This window comes from Fusarium subglutinans (genome assembly GCF_013396075.1).
Source record: "Fusarium subglutinans strain NRRL 66333 chromosome Unknown NRRL66333_c0000056, whole genome shotgun sequence".
Lineage (NCBI taxonomy): Eukaryota > Fungi > Ascomycota > Sordariomycetes > Hypocreales > Nectriaceae > Fusarium > Fusarium subglutinans.
In genome coordinates, this window is record NW_023502119.1 from 92,924 (window position 1) to 106,939 (window position 14,016).

Sequence of the window (14,016 nt, forward strand, 5' to 3'; positions counted from 1 at the left end):
GTTATTGTCTCCGAGTTATCATCGTGAGCTCTCCCGAGATCGAACCATGGAAAGCATTAGTTGTCGTGGTGAAAGGATGGAAAATACGAAACAAATTGAATGGTTCAGCCCACGATAAGATGCTACAGCCTACTCATTACGGCTGACAAGCATGTGCCGTCCGACTTAATGCGCCAAGGAGCAACACTAGAGGGTCGCAAGGGGAAGTGAGGCGCAGTCAGAGGTTAATTCGGGAACACCACAGCCACAGGCACACTCAGCTCTAACAATGGAATTCGGATCTTTTTAGGTCTGGTACAAAGCTCGGGCCACTAAAAAAAGGGTTCTGTGGCCGCTACTTACCACGACCTACGTCAAGTGTAGGTCAAGTCAGGCCAGATCGGATAAGATTGGATCGTAGGCCAACAAGCTTGGAGCTTGGCCACCAGTGAGAAGTTGACGATTAGTGGCATCCATAGCAATATATCTTGACATTTTGAGACAGCTGGCCCGCTGAGCACGCGACAGTTGCAGCTGAATGTTGATACGTAGAACAAAATTCCCGATACCATAGGTATTCAATTGCAAAACCAAAGATGTGGGGTAAGCAAACGGCATAGCGGCAATACGTGTTCTCATGAAGCTCCAAAAAGAGCATCTCTCAAAGCAAAGCAAGATATTTCTAGTGCATTCATTCATCACACAAAGTCATCCACACGACACGAGTCTTTCCGAACAGCCCAGCAGTCCAATACAGCTTCTCTAGCTGGTATAAATCCTAATCCTGGCCGGTCCTCCTCCTCATCCCCCCCAATTTGCGTAGCGTGGTTTTAAAGCTAAGTAGTTAGTTCCTATAAATAACCATTTCATGTTCCTCTAGCACCGAAATTGCTTGATCCTGGGCATGCGACAATTCGCAAGAGTTAGTTTGGCGATCAAGCTAAACTTTGGAGACCGTTTACTCGGTCTTGTCGAGGCCGTCAGCCTTGGCACGGAGGCCAGAGGCAGTCGAGCCGGTCTGCTGGAAGTATCGGCCGAGGGTAGGGACCAGGAAAGATCGGAAGATGAGCTCAGCACCCCTAATTAGTTTCTGTCAGTACTTGAAGCAAATCCTCCGGATAGCGGGGCAGCAAGACCCGCATGGCATCTTACCGGAAAGCAGGGAGAGAGAGCCAGAGAAGGAAGATAAACTTGAAGACGAAGTAGAAGGGGAACCAGTAAACGACCTGGACGAAGCTCTCAATCACAGTGAAAAGAGAGAAGACGACCCAATACTGTAAAACTAGTTAGCGACCGCTTGTGATCGTAGGAAGCCTCGGCAAAGCCCGGAATCAGCTCCGATGGTAGGAAAAAGGCCACGTACAGTCAACCACTGAGTATCATCCTCCTTGTTGTGGGTGAAGAGGGCACCAAGAGAGTAGTAGCCGGGGATGACGAAACCAGCCAAGTTGGTCAGAAGCTGGCCTCCGAGGTTGAAGATAATGAGGAAGAAGTAGAGAGCGCCGAAACCAATGGCGGCATAGGCCTTGGGAACACCAGCCTGCTTCTCGAGGTTGTTGAGGGCGGGGTACTTGGAGAGCTATACGGATGGCATCACTGTCAGCATTTTGCAAGGTAACGTTGCGCAATTTGTGCTCGACTGCAATGCGGCGGCTATATCGCAGGGTGAGGGGATATGCGTACCTCACGGTCGAGCTGACCAAGGTATTGCTGAGCCTTATCCTGGGCGGACATTTTTGGTTTCAGTTGAATTTGTGTATGTGTGGTTTTGTCAAAGAAGTTGTGATGCTGTGAGAGAGTTGAAAAAAAGGTGTTGGAGGGGTTGGTTGTGTGGTGTATTGAAATAGCTAACTTAGCGTCCAATACGTAAGAGGAGTTAAATGGGCTGGAAGAGGGCAGCTTTTATCGCGGCGCTAGCTGCAGCTGAGATGGGGGTAGGATATGGAACCCAATCACTGAGGTACAGGGCCTAGCGAATCTTGGAAGCAGGAAGAAAATTGACGCGGAGACAATCAGTGTCAATGACCGAGAGTGACTGTTTGTCAGTGGCTTGTGACCCTGTAAGTTCGGGGGTTTTTGCGAGATGAAGTGCTCAGTTGATCAGCAAGACGTTTGAGGCTTGTGATGTTGTGCAGGTGATGAATATTTTACTCGTTAGTATGAAAACTGTATCAGATTGTATTATTATAAATACTGTGCATTTTGCCGTTGACTCTTCCAACTTTTGGTCACAAATACATATCTCCTGACTGATAGAGCAATCCATGAGCGTACGTCAGACTTGACGATTCCAGGTATGACGCAGTGTACTTTGTTCCCTAGCGCCGTTGTGCACTATCACATGTACCTCCATAGCACATGAAAGGAATTACATCATTCGGGAAGCAACCTCAACGGTTTGGATGCTATATACAGCGGGACGGAGGAAACTTGCATAAAGCTCGGAGTATTGGATTCTGTAGTGATAGCGTCTGGAAATATGGAGATATATATGTGTCCATCATAGTTAAGTGGTTCCTAGGAGATCCAACATACAAATTGTTATGGATGAATGCTATAGGGTCTAGACACAATGAATTGTGGCAGATGTACGGAGTAAGCAAGCAAGGTAAGGTCGTGATATTTGTATGGAAGGACTGCGGCCAGCTTCCAGAATTTCGTCACAGAAGAAAGAATATGAATAGTAATCATCTGGACTCTTGATAACACAAGATACTCGTCGTCTGATGCTCACCGTCTTTGTGTTATTTGCTAGGTAGGCAGATGTCTCGACGGTTGTCCGGGGCCAGGCTTATTTATCTGTCTCGTTTGTTTCCCTTGAGGTGGATGTGATCTCGTGCCCTTAGTATACGCAGACCATGTGCTTCGCATCTCATATCTCCCCTGGACAACTGAATCTCTGCCAAGAAGTTGGATCGAGGTTGAACCAGTCTCTGTCCACGACTATTCACGTTGGAGTGGAAGATCATGGGCTGTTAAGGGCAACGAAGATCTCCTCCATAACTGAGAACACATCCGAGATCTCGCAGTGAGCACCTTTGGCCGGGGAGGGTATAGCAGCTTCAAGCCTCAAAACACAGATCGAGAGCATCGTAAAAGAAGCAATGATTCGCAGCCAGTCAAATCTCGTTTCTCATCATAACAGGAATTTCGGCTAATTTACCGTACCCTTCCAATGAGAGTCAGGTGAGACAAGCCAATAGAACAAGTGGATATCGTCCCCGCTGCGAGCAAGATTACCTAACTGAACTGAACCCATTTGTCGTTGACCTCGCAACGACAAAACAAGGACAACAACAGCTCCTGGAACATCAAATTGTTACCCTCAGCGCCGCGCCAAATTGCACTCGAGTAGCTCCTTGAGCGGCGTCTTTGAAACGAGTTTCTTTCTATTCAGCTTCTGCTGGTCTTTTTTTTTTCTTTCTCGCGACTCTTTTGAGGTCCCATTTTCCCTCGAGTTTCATTGTTATTGACGTCGGCGCATCCGAACACCCCAGCCCAGCCAATGTTTGTTGTTTAGCCCGCCCACAAATTCCTCAACTTCCGTCAACCAAGTAAACACAAAGTCCCGGTCGGTTCAGGTTCAGCCCAGTCCAGCCCAGTCTCGTCTCGTACCTCACTCAATTAAGTATGGAGCATAACAGTAAGTTTACTTTCTCCCTTGTTTTTCTTCCCAGACAACTCCATACCCAAACAACCTCATCTCCTCCTGCTTGAGGCACCTAGTACCACCGACGCGCTATCTACTCAGTCGGAAAGTCTAAACACAACACAACATAACAAGCTTTTAACTTCGCTGCTAAAGCATAACATCCCCTCGGCTTATTCATGTCAAGCTGCAAAGTCTCTTGTTTGTTGACAAATTCAATTCAGTGGATATAACAGACCAGAATCAAGCTCAAGGTCCTACCACCCGCGCCGCCATTAGATCGACTCGACGACCGTTATCCCGTGCTTCAACAGCTTCACTCAACAGCTTAGAGCAGCCTACCTTTGCCGACACTTCAGACATGTACAACGGGCAATGGATGACGGCCCAGCATGGACAGGTTCATCCAAATGGCCAAGTGCACCCCAATGCACACGTCCACGGTCATGCCCAGGTTAAGGACATGAACACGCCTCAGATGTCGGCAGAGGATATTATGATGGCTCAGCAGCTCCAAGCAAGCCAGGACTACTCTATGGACGCTTCGATGAGTGCACCAATGGGTCACCAGATGCAATACCAACAACAAAAACATCCCATGCAACGGCACCCGTTACCCGCTGAGCAATATAACAGCCATGCCAGTTTCACCGAGGGAGACAGCCAAATGATGGAGAGGGACGATAATGACGAAAACTCCTTTGCTGGAATGATTGGAGCCCCAAAGCCTGCGTCCAATAGATCAAGTGCAAACAACGAGATTGAAATGAGAGCTCTATTCAAAGCCAACGAGCATCGCAGCCTTCCTGACGTGGCCAGTGAGCTTCATGGAAATGAACGAGGTCCAAACTCAGAGCGAACCCGACAAGTTTTTGCAATGCTCTGGTATGTCGTGAAATGTTTACCGTATTTGCAACAGGTATGCTAATCGTCCCATAGGATCCATGGCGTCTGTGAAAGGGGCAAGGGTTCCGTCCCTCGAGGACGAGTATACGCCAACTACGCCTCGAGATGTGCTACCGAAAGAATCACCGTACTCAATCCCGCTAGCTTCGGGAAGCTTGTCAGGGTGTTGTTCCCCGGTCTCAAGACACGGCGACTTGGTGTTCGCGGAGAGTCCAAATATCATTATGTGAACTTCACACTCAAGGAGGACCAGGCCGAGGTTAGGGAGCCCTCAGTGCAGCCAACCCGCGCTCTCCCAGAACCTCCGGCCTTCACTCAAAGTTTCAAGTCAGCTTTATCCCTGACCGTAATTTGTATGTGCTTGCTAACAGACGTAGCACTCTTCCTTCACAGACGACTATCAGTCTGAGCCAAGGGGCCCTTCCGTCCCCTCAAATTGGCAGCACTGAGACCAACCCGGCCCCAGCATCGCAAAAGTCCGGCTTCCAGTCACGTAGCATATATAACCAGCCACAGATTGCCAGCATTGCCCACCTCAGCTCCAGCACAACAAAGACTCAGCTTGAACTCGGCTTTCGTCCCGAGTCTGATGGGCCTGTTGACCCTGAGGAACCTCTTATTCTTCCTAACCTTGAGCCTTACCTCCCTCAAGGCACCGACCCCGACGCTGCCAAGTCTCTATTCGCATTGTATCGCGCTCACTGCACATCACTAGTCGATTGTATCCGTTTCTGTAAAGAGAAGACTTTCTTCCATCTTTATGGTGCTTTCCAAGGGACTCTCACCATGCCTGTGTTAAAACTGTTTGGGAACCCGGCCTTGGCTCCTTGGATTGAAGAGTGTGACTTCATCCTCTACCAGCGTATGATGAGCATCGTATCTGGTTTGAAACTCCAGGTTGTTCCTAAGTATGTTTTGGATATTTTCAAGTCCATATCGGATAGACTGGTGATGCACATTCGTGAGTCTTTTCAAGGCCAGCCACAGCATGTTATCCGTGCTAAGGAGGGACCCGCGGCACTCTTTGTTGGACTCATCGACCGCGCGTTGAGAGTCAACTTGACAGCTCACGCTGCTGCTAATTTTCTTTCATCCCGTGAGCAGCGCAATCAGATGTATATCGACTGGATCACAACAATCCGGCCTCGCAAGATTGCCGAATGTGTTCCTACTCGGGGTATGGACGATGTTGTGAATCTTCTGCTTAACGAGATTCGAGATCTCGTTGATCCCACAGACGTGCCTTGGGAGGTGGAATGCCTCACCATATATGGAGATGTTTTGTCGCGCAAAGGTCGGCCATCTGACAGTGATGTCGACGGTGGCGCCGAAGGTTCCGGTGAAAAGGGCGAGTCATACCAGCTTGATCGTTGGGTAACATTCCTCAACAGTCTACCGACCAGGTTCCCTTACGCCTCAGCGAGCGACATCATGCTATGCGTCGAGAGGATTGGTACTGCTGTGATGCGAGACCTCACCATGAACCAGGGTAAGAGCTTCAGTTCATGGTGGGTGACCAAAACATGGATAGATGAGCTGGTCTGCTTTATGGTGGAGGAGGGAGGATTTATGAAGCAAAAGAGGAGCCACACAACATGGTCGACAACGCCCACGCCACCCCAAGCAACAAAAGATACGAGCCGGCAACCCTCACGATACAGCAGTGGCAGTGACGAATTCAACCTTAACAACTCATCGCAAAACCAAGGGGAACGTGCCCCCTTCCCCCCAGCCAACAAACCCAGCCAGACCTCAATGGGTATGAGTGGGGGTGATGTCCACGACGATAGCGGAATCGGCATTAGGACACCCGAGGAGGACTTTCCCATGGACAAGTTTGGGTTCACCGGCACAGACAACCAGGAGCATGCCCTATTGGAAGGGGCAGAATTCACTGTTGATGAGCTTTGAAGGGTTTCAAGCAAGGCCGCAAGGCCCGCGCGCGCGTGTGTGTACGTGTCTACCTGACACGGTGATTGGCGTTCCGGGATTGGGATATCGATTATACCCTTGGTTGATTTATATTAATACAGTTGTCCGTGTTTCCCAGAGGAGGGTCTCCTAATTGCCAGACATGATGGGACGATGGAACGACGACATGATGATGGCCTAGAGGCAGAAGCGGGAAGTGAAGTGCGCTGGGTTTGGCCAGTTGAGCGAAGCGAGCCTGGAAGATAGAGGATTGGGGAGGGTTGTTTCTGTGTACACATTAGCTGGAAGGCTTGGTTCTGGAGTTTTTGAGTATAAATGGTGTCGGGTTTGGCAAAGGCGCACCATGAGAGCCATTAGGAGGGGTTGATTTCACCGCATCGTCAAATATACTGTTTGCAGGCTTTTGGCTCATTCCGTGTTGTCCTCTTATTCCTTTGAAAGTGAGGTAACGGTCATAAGGGAATGTGTTTGTAGTATCCAAATACCATGGCATTCTCTCTCAGTTGAAAGACTTTTGACTACACTATGCGAGAGTTTTGAAGCCTGTGCTTAAACTCTGATTGGCCAGTAGAGGAATCCTTTTGCATTGTCTTCTACTTCATTCATCATGTTGGATAGATCAATGCCTAGGGATAGAGTTTATTGTGCTTTTAGTATAATAACAAATCACTCTGAGCTCTATGTATAATGATTGACTGACTGTTGATGACCGTGTAAGTGAGTGAGTGGTGATGGAAGACATCTTTGGTGGGGTCCATAGCTTAAGTGGAGTTTAAGCATTAGCGTAGTGGGGTCATGAATCTCTAAAGAGCTTAACCTAAACGTGTCTAATGAAGGACAAAGCCGAAGACGGAACCTGTAGAAATGTCGAGTCATACCATACAGTGAATATTATAGAGGGAGCACCCCTGTATGAGCTGTTATTTCGGAGGCAACTTCGGTCCTGTTCCCAAACACTGACTCTAGAGTCCATAGAATGATGCTACAGTATGAGCCATATATAAATAATACTTCTCGTCTTAATCCCTAGTCCTTGGTTCTTGAAACTTTATATATACATATCTGTGTCTCTTTTCTGCTGAGGCGTTGTTCTTGGCCACTCAATCATATTGAAACTCAAGCTCCGTTCCCGGACAAGTGATTTCATATCCAGTCTTTGATATTGGATATTCGCATTCAGAGCCTCAACCCGTCCGTCACTGTATCAACACCAAATTTACTTTCAACTTTGCTTAGGGGATTGCAATTTGGCACCGGTTTCAGCGTTCGATAATACTTCAGTTGCACACAATCGCTGTCGATCTCTCAGCCATCTACACTTGACACCCCAGTTCGATTCAGTCTATTGACTGCACCGTCGCATTCTACAAATCATATCATATTATACCACGATTCTATTCTCGTATCCCTTCACCTTGAGGGTACTGATTCAGGAATTCCAGAGGTGATTCGGCGCTTGTCTGTGGGTACAGTGCCTCAATAAAAGATCGGTCGGTACCTTATTAGTGCCTCAATCGAGCTCAATTTTTTTTCCCCCTCGTTGTTACTCAGCCGGAAAAAAAAGGAACTCCACCACCATCAACTCTCTCTGAATCAGCCTTAGCTTTGGGGGAACGACGTAAAAAACGGGGGATCCACGTTTCAGAGACTTGAATCTTTGACTTCTGATTTTGGACCTCGAACAAAAAGCAAACATGGGAAGTCTCTCACATTGCAATTCGCCGGCTCTCGGCTGGGTCGTTCAGAAATTCGGCGGCACAAGCGTTGGCAAGTTTCCGGACAAGGTTTGTTGTCCCCCGTTGAGCTTCGGAGAGGCATTATTCTGTGGTTTTTATACACATTGCTAACCAGGATATCCAGATTGCTACAGATATTGTCAGGTATGATATTTCCCCGAAGATGTTCAGATATGGAAAAGAAAAAGAGAGAGACGTGGCTCAAAAATGTCTTGTATGACTGTAACTGACCCCGCCAATAGAGCCAGCTTGTCTCAAAACAGAGTCATCGTCGTTTGCTCTGCCAGAAGCACAGGCAAGAAAGCTGAGGGAACCACCAGTCGGTACGTCTATGCCCTGATATTTTTATATACAGAGACTCACTGTAGCGTCAATTGGCATGATCTGAGTACTAATCGCACTATAGACTACTCGCCGTCTATGGCAAGCTCAGAGGTGTCGGCGCCGCCATGTGCGTCGATGAGGAGCAGCAGAATGAATTGGTTGAGCAAGCTCGTGGATTGATGCTTGACATCTGCAACGATCACGTCTTTGCTGCTGAAGCTTATATCCAAGATCCTTCTATACGTGGAAAACTCGTTCAGACAATCAAGGATGAGTGTCAGGAGCTGGTCGAGTATATCGTCGCTGCAAAGCGATTCAACCTTGAGATCAACTCAAGAGCAAAGGATCGTGTTATCAGCTTCGGTGAGAAATTGAGCTGTCGTTTTATGGCGGCTCTTTTGCAGGATAAGGTGAGTAATACGCTGTTGACTTGCATGTACATATGAGTTTCACGCTAACATTATCCAGGGCGTCGAGTCTGAATATGTCGATCTTTGCGATTCATTCCACTACGATGCTGGCGAGAGACTCGACGACAAGTTCTACCGCACCGCCTCAGAGGCTTTCACTCGCAAGATCGCCGCCTGTGAGAGCCGCGTCCCTGTCGTTACTGGTTTCTTTGGCAACGTTCCTGGCAGTCTCATCGATGGTGACATTGGCCGTGGCTATACTGATCTTTGTGCGGCCCTCTGCGCCGTGGGCGTCAAGGCTGAGGAACTTCAGGTCTGGAAGGAGGTTGATGGTATCTTTTCAGCCGATCCCTCCAAGGTGCCCACCGCACGCCTGCTCTCGTCTATCACACCCTCCGAAGCAGCTGAGTTGACATTTTATGGCTCAGAGGTCATTCACCACCTCACTATGGACCAAGTCATCCGTGCTGAACCGCCGATCCCTATTCGCATCAAGAATGTTAAGAACCCTCGCGGAAATGGCACTATTGTCGTTCCTGACCGCATCCTCTCGGCCAGCCATCAACTTACACGGGACTCTCCCAAGCCTCAGGCAGAACACAAGAAGCCGAAGCGACCTACAGCCGTAACCATCAAGGACCATATCAGCGTTATCAACGTGCATTCGAATAAGAGATCGATCTCGCACGGGTTCTTCGCTCGCGTCTTTTCTATCCTGGACACTTACTCCATCTCGGTCGATCTCATCTCTACTTCTGAGGTTCATGTCTCTATGGCTATTCACTCGAGCAGTCAGCAGGTCGAGGCTTTTGGCAAAGCTACCAAGGAGCTTGCTGAGTGTGGTGATGTGAGCGTGCTCAACGACATGGCTATTCTGAGCTTGGTTGGCGCTGAGATGAAGAACATGGTCGGTATTGCAGGTCGCATGTTTTCTACTCTGGGAGAACACAATGTCAACCTCGAGATGATCTCACAAGGTATGCATGATCCTCGTCTTGAGTAAGGAGTCTACTAACAAAGTCAAACAGGTGCCAGTGAGATCAATATCTCTTGTGTGATAAGTGCGCGAGATGCTACTCGGGCTATGAATGTGCTGCACACACATCTCTTCACATTCCTTGAGTAAACGATATGTAGGAGCATGATATAGATGGCATTCGCATGCGATGGGAGTTGGTAGGGGTATCCTTACGGACTTGAGTTTTTGTATAGTCAATTCGCTTTGCAATGTGTTTGACTATGTCGTTCAAAGGTGTCCTTGGAGTTTTGCTGGTAAAAAATTGGGTTAGAGTTGGCATGCCGGATGTATAGCATTGAAAGGGGCGGTAGACTTTATATCAACTATTGTTTCAGAAGCGAATTTCAACGATAACTCTTCTGAATAGACTGTCAGGGGCCAAGTGGGAAAAAAAAAAAAGCTTTAATCAAGTTTACTTTCACAGTATGAACAGCTTGGTGGTAATTATTTGGATCGAGGGTATCCCATGAAATGACTTCAAGAAATGTCCTGAACTCTGAAGTATAGGGTAAGCTCAGATGCCACCTCCAACTTCATCGCTAATGCGGGGCAAATGTGGGTGGACTGCAACTTCCCCCCTGTCAGAGCTAACCAAGGTCCGACCAGCAGCTTCCATTTTCGAGATGTGACATGACCCAGTCCAACAATTCTTCTTCCTCTTCTTGCAACAAACTCACTGTTAGTTATAAACGTCACGAAAATCACCGACAGATGAAAACTACGACCGAATCAACAACCCCGAAGCTCGAGTAGTCTTCCAATGTTGGTATCGCTATATATGGAGAGTCCCGCTGCCACATGCTAGACTAGATCATCTAAATGAACGGATTGAAGGACGGCCCATGGCATCGCAGAGGATACAATCGTTGAACAGCGAATACGAGGAGATAATCCTGCAGGGTATCTCCAGGCACGACATAATACAGAACCGACCGAAATCGCGATAGATATATCTCGCCAATCATGTATAGGTCCAAAACGGGTGCTGCCAATCGTGGCAGCATCCTGAGCACCCTGAAGGCGACCGAGATGCTCGACACGAAAGCCAGTCTTCCAGCGGGTATGCAAGATACCATGTTTGCGATACCGAGCGCCTGCGACTAACATGACATTCAGAGATACTGGTAACAATTCTCGATTATTTGCCAGTCGCCGATCAGATGCGCTTTGCCCGCGCATCACACCGCATGCGAGATATGGTTTACGATGACACTAGATGGGTCTCAAGATTAAAGAGCATGGATTGTTGGGACGAAGTCGAGGCTCGTCGCCGATTCGAGGAGGCAGTGCGACGAAGACGAGAAAGTGCAAATGCAGCTGCAAAACAAGCAAAAGGGCTTGCAAGCCCCACGCAGTCTACAGGAACAACACTATTCGATGCCTCCTTAGAGGAGGCCAAGAATCGCGCCGTGGCAGATATTCGTGATGGCTTCGAGACGATGGCGGTGGGGACTTCAACAAACCCCACCGAAGACCCGGCGGCATATCTGGATGTCTTCAAAAAAGCACGGAGCATTCGGGGTGGTGCGAGGCACGAGTACGGCAGGATATACGGCGCTTTGGCTCCCTTCTACTTTGATTTGGTGAAGGCAAGATCTCATGCGGACCCCATCGTCTTCCAAGCGTTTCGTGACCCGGAGAAACAAGCGCAAATGCTCGCAAATCTTAAGAGATTCGCCCATAGCGATTGGTCAACCGGATGTCAGGAACGAGAGGAGAAGCTCTCATCAATGATGGGGATCTTCGAGAGTGCTGTTCTACGGGAGTTTGAGCAAGGATACGAATTCTGGGATGTTGACGGACGAATGCATCGCTACGCACATGTCCTGCACACACTTGATGGCGCCACTGGAGGGATAGACCTCTTTGTGCATAAACACCCCATATTCAACGATGATGAGTTATTGGTGGTGAACGCGATGGACTGTCTCAACCAAGCGACACAGGACGAAAGCATCATACTCGAACCTTCACGGCTGTTCTTCGAAAAGCTGCTGGCCAAAGTCAATGAGCAGGCCTCAGTGATGCAACGCATCTTTCCTAATCCTGAACATGTATTCTGGATATTCGTGGAAAAGGTCAGGGAGGACATTATCATGGAGTATTCAACACCACTGTTCGACGAGGCGCATGAACGTAGTATGGAAGCTTATTTGAAAGCCGTGTCTGGCGTTTTTGAGCAGACGATGCTTTTCTTTCAGTCTCTTACACCCCCTGTAGGGTCTAAGCGAGACGTCAAAGAGATGGCAAAGGAACTTTCACTGCGCGTCTTCGAGCCGCATCTCGACTTATACCTCCAAGCTGAGCTAGACTTCTTCACAAATCATGCTGATACAGAAGTGGCAAGCTGGGAGAAGAAGCTTTCTGAGCAGGACTCGTCCCTGGAGTCGTTCTATATGTCAAACATCAATCGCTCGGCCGACAAGAAGGACTTTTTGAGCTCTTTCAAGAAGGTCGTTATGATGCCTGTTACGGTGCTACCGAGTTTTCCGATGGGATCTCCTTTCGCAACTAGCAAACCCGCATCATCGAGGCCTACCTCAACAGTACCAAAGGAGCTGAATGGCTCCGGGACACTCACACCGCAGCCCTCGCGACCTGAGACGCCCAGTCTGGCACTTGATGGCCAGAGGACGCCATTGCCTGCTCAGGCACCAACGGACGAGCTGGCAGCCAAGGCTGCAATCATGGCGTCGAAGCTTGAAGGTATCAAGTCGCTTTTTAGCATCGAGGTGGCGCTCAACCTGGTGCACGCTGCTAAAACCAGCCTGGGGCGTGCTTCAGTTTTCATTAGCCTTGGTGGACAAGCTGGCGGAGAAGCTCGAGAGCAGTGTGCGACCATATTTGTTGTGCTGTTGCGTATCTTGGGGCAGAAGCATGTCAAGACGGGCTTTGATATGGCTGTCGACCATCTGTCGCACTATAACCCGCGAGAGGTTAACGATCATAACAAAGCGGGCGTGGCACCTCTGGTCACTTTCATCGAGCTTGTCAATGTCGGTGACCTTATCTCACAGATGATTGACGTTTTCTATGAGCAGCAACTTGCCACCCCGAAAATTGCTGACCGCAACGATTTCTTGGATCCAGCAGGCCTGGCCAAGAAGAAGTTTGAGCAAATGCTCGACGAGAGTGTTGCGGCCGGCCTAAACAAGGGTATCGATGTCCTGATGGACGAGGTTGAGTATCTTCAGGGCACAACCCAACCACCCACAGATTACAACCCAGTTGATCCCTCAGCGGCTGCATCGTCCTCTGCCTTTGGATCTGGATTTGGTGGCAGCTCTAGCACCGTCGAGAAGCCTGCTGCGCCTGCTGCAGAGCCTGATATTGGCCCCACAGCCACAGCAAAGCGTATCGTAGAGCTTGTCTCATCACATACAAAAATGCTTGTTGGTACAACAGATAAGTCGATGCTCGATGTATTCAACGGCGAGGTTGGACTTCGCCTTTTCACAGCGATCTGCAAACATCTCAAGCGACAACGTATCAGTACCGAGGGAGCGATTACTCTCATTGCTGATATGAACATCTATTATGAGTACATTCGGACGTTGCGCAACCCTGATCTGCTCGCATACTTTGCTGCTCTTCGTGAGCTTAGCCAGATCTTCTTGATTGACCCTCGACATGCGCGTGAGATGGCCACAGTCATCGCAGATGGCGATCGCTTTGGTGGCATTTTCCGAGCTGAAGAAGTCTACGAGTATGCGCAGAGAAGGGCGGACTGGTATCAAGTCAGAAAAAGTGTCGAGAGAGCAATGTATGGGCTTGAGTGTGTGCTCATGTGAGTAAATAGAATAGAACTTGGCTGATTGGATACACTTACGAAATCGAAATGTCATTATCACGAAGATATGTTGAGAGCGAGCATTTGGCTAGGAGATATATATGGATGGTTCAAAATTTATGATGACAAAGAGTTTTGAGCATCTAATAAAATGTTTCATTTTGAGCAAGCCATGGCCTTTTGCGACTTGTCGCGTATTCTTCTCCTTATTCTGTTTGTATCCCAACGCCCAAGAACACCCGAATTACATGTCATGTTTTCATTAAAAGTCT

General features: G+C 48.6%; 4 protein-coding genes across 4 annotated transcripts; 3 read left to right on the top strand and 1 right to left on the bottom strand.

Moving 5' to 3' along the window:
• Window positions 1–937: 937 nt before the first annotated feature.
• On the bottom strand, window positions 938–1,713 carry FSUBG_5635 (Ypt-interacting YIP2; the record flags this gene model as incomplete). The annotated part of the gene is made up of 4 exons (XM_036683753.1): window positions 938–1,058; window positions 1,132–1,253; window positions 1,343–1,558; window positions 1,663–1,713. 4 exons carry the CDS (start codon window positions 1,711–1,713, stop codon window positions 938–940), a joined length of 510 nt encoding a protein of 169 aa, XP_036538861.1.
• Window positions 1,714–3,609: 1,896 nt separating this feature from the next.
• On the top strand, window positions 3,610–6,445 carry FSUBG_5636 (cephalosporin C regulator 1; the record flags this gene model as incomplete). The annotated part of the gene is made up of 4 exons (XM_036683754.1): window positions 3,610–3,622; window positions 3,877–4,513; window positions 4,568–4,861; window positions 4,912–6,445. The coding sequence occupies 4 exons, from the start codon at window positions 3,610–3,612 to the stop codon at window positions 6,443–6,445; spliced, it is 2,478 nt and encodes an 825-aa protein (XP_036538862.1).
• Window positions 6,446–8,160: 1,715 nt separating this feature from the next.
• On the top strand, window positions 8,161–9,939 carry FSUBG_5637 (aspartate kinase; the record flags this gene model as incomplete). Its single annotated transcript, XM_036683755.1, has 5 exons — window positions 8,161–8,250; window positions 8,318–8,346; window positions 8,445–8,525; window positions 8,609–8,936; window positions 8,995–9,939. The coding sequence occupies 5 exons, from the start codon at window positions 8,161–8,163 to the stop codon at window positions 9,937–9,939; spliced, it is 1,473 nt and encodes a 490-aa protein (XP_036538863.1).
• Window positions 9,940–10,917: 978 nt separating this feature from the next.
• FSUBG_5638 (Sls2) lies at window positions 10,918–13,745 on the top strand (the record flags this gene model as incomplete). Its single annotated transcript, XM_036683756.1, has 2 exons — window positions 10,918–11,014; window positions 11,071–13,745. 2 exons carry the CDS (start codon window positions 10,918–10,920, stop codon window positions 13,743–13,745), a joined length of 2,772 nt encoding a protein of 923 aa, XP_036538864.1.
• Between the last annotated feature and the right edge of the window lie 271 nt (window positions 13,746–14,016).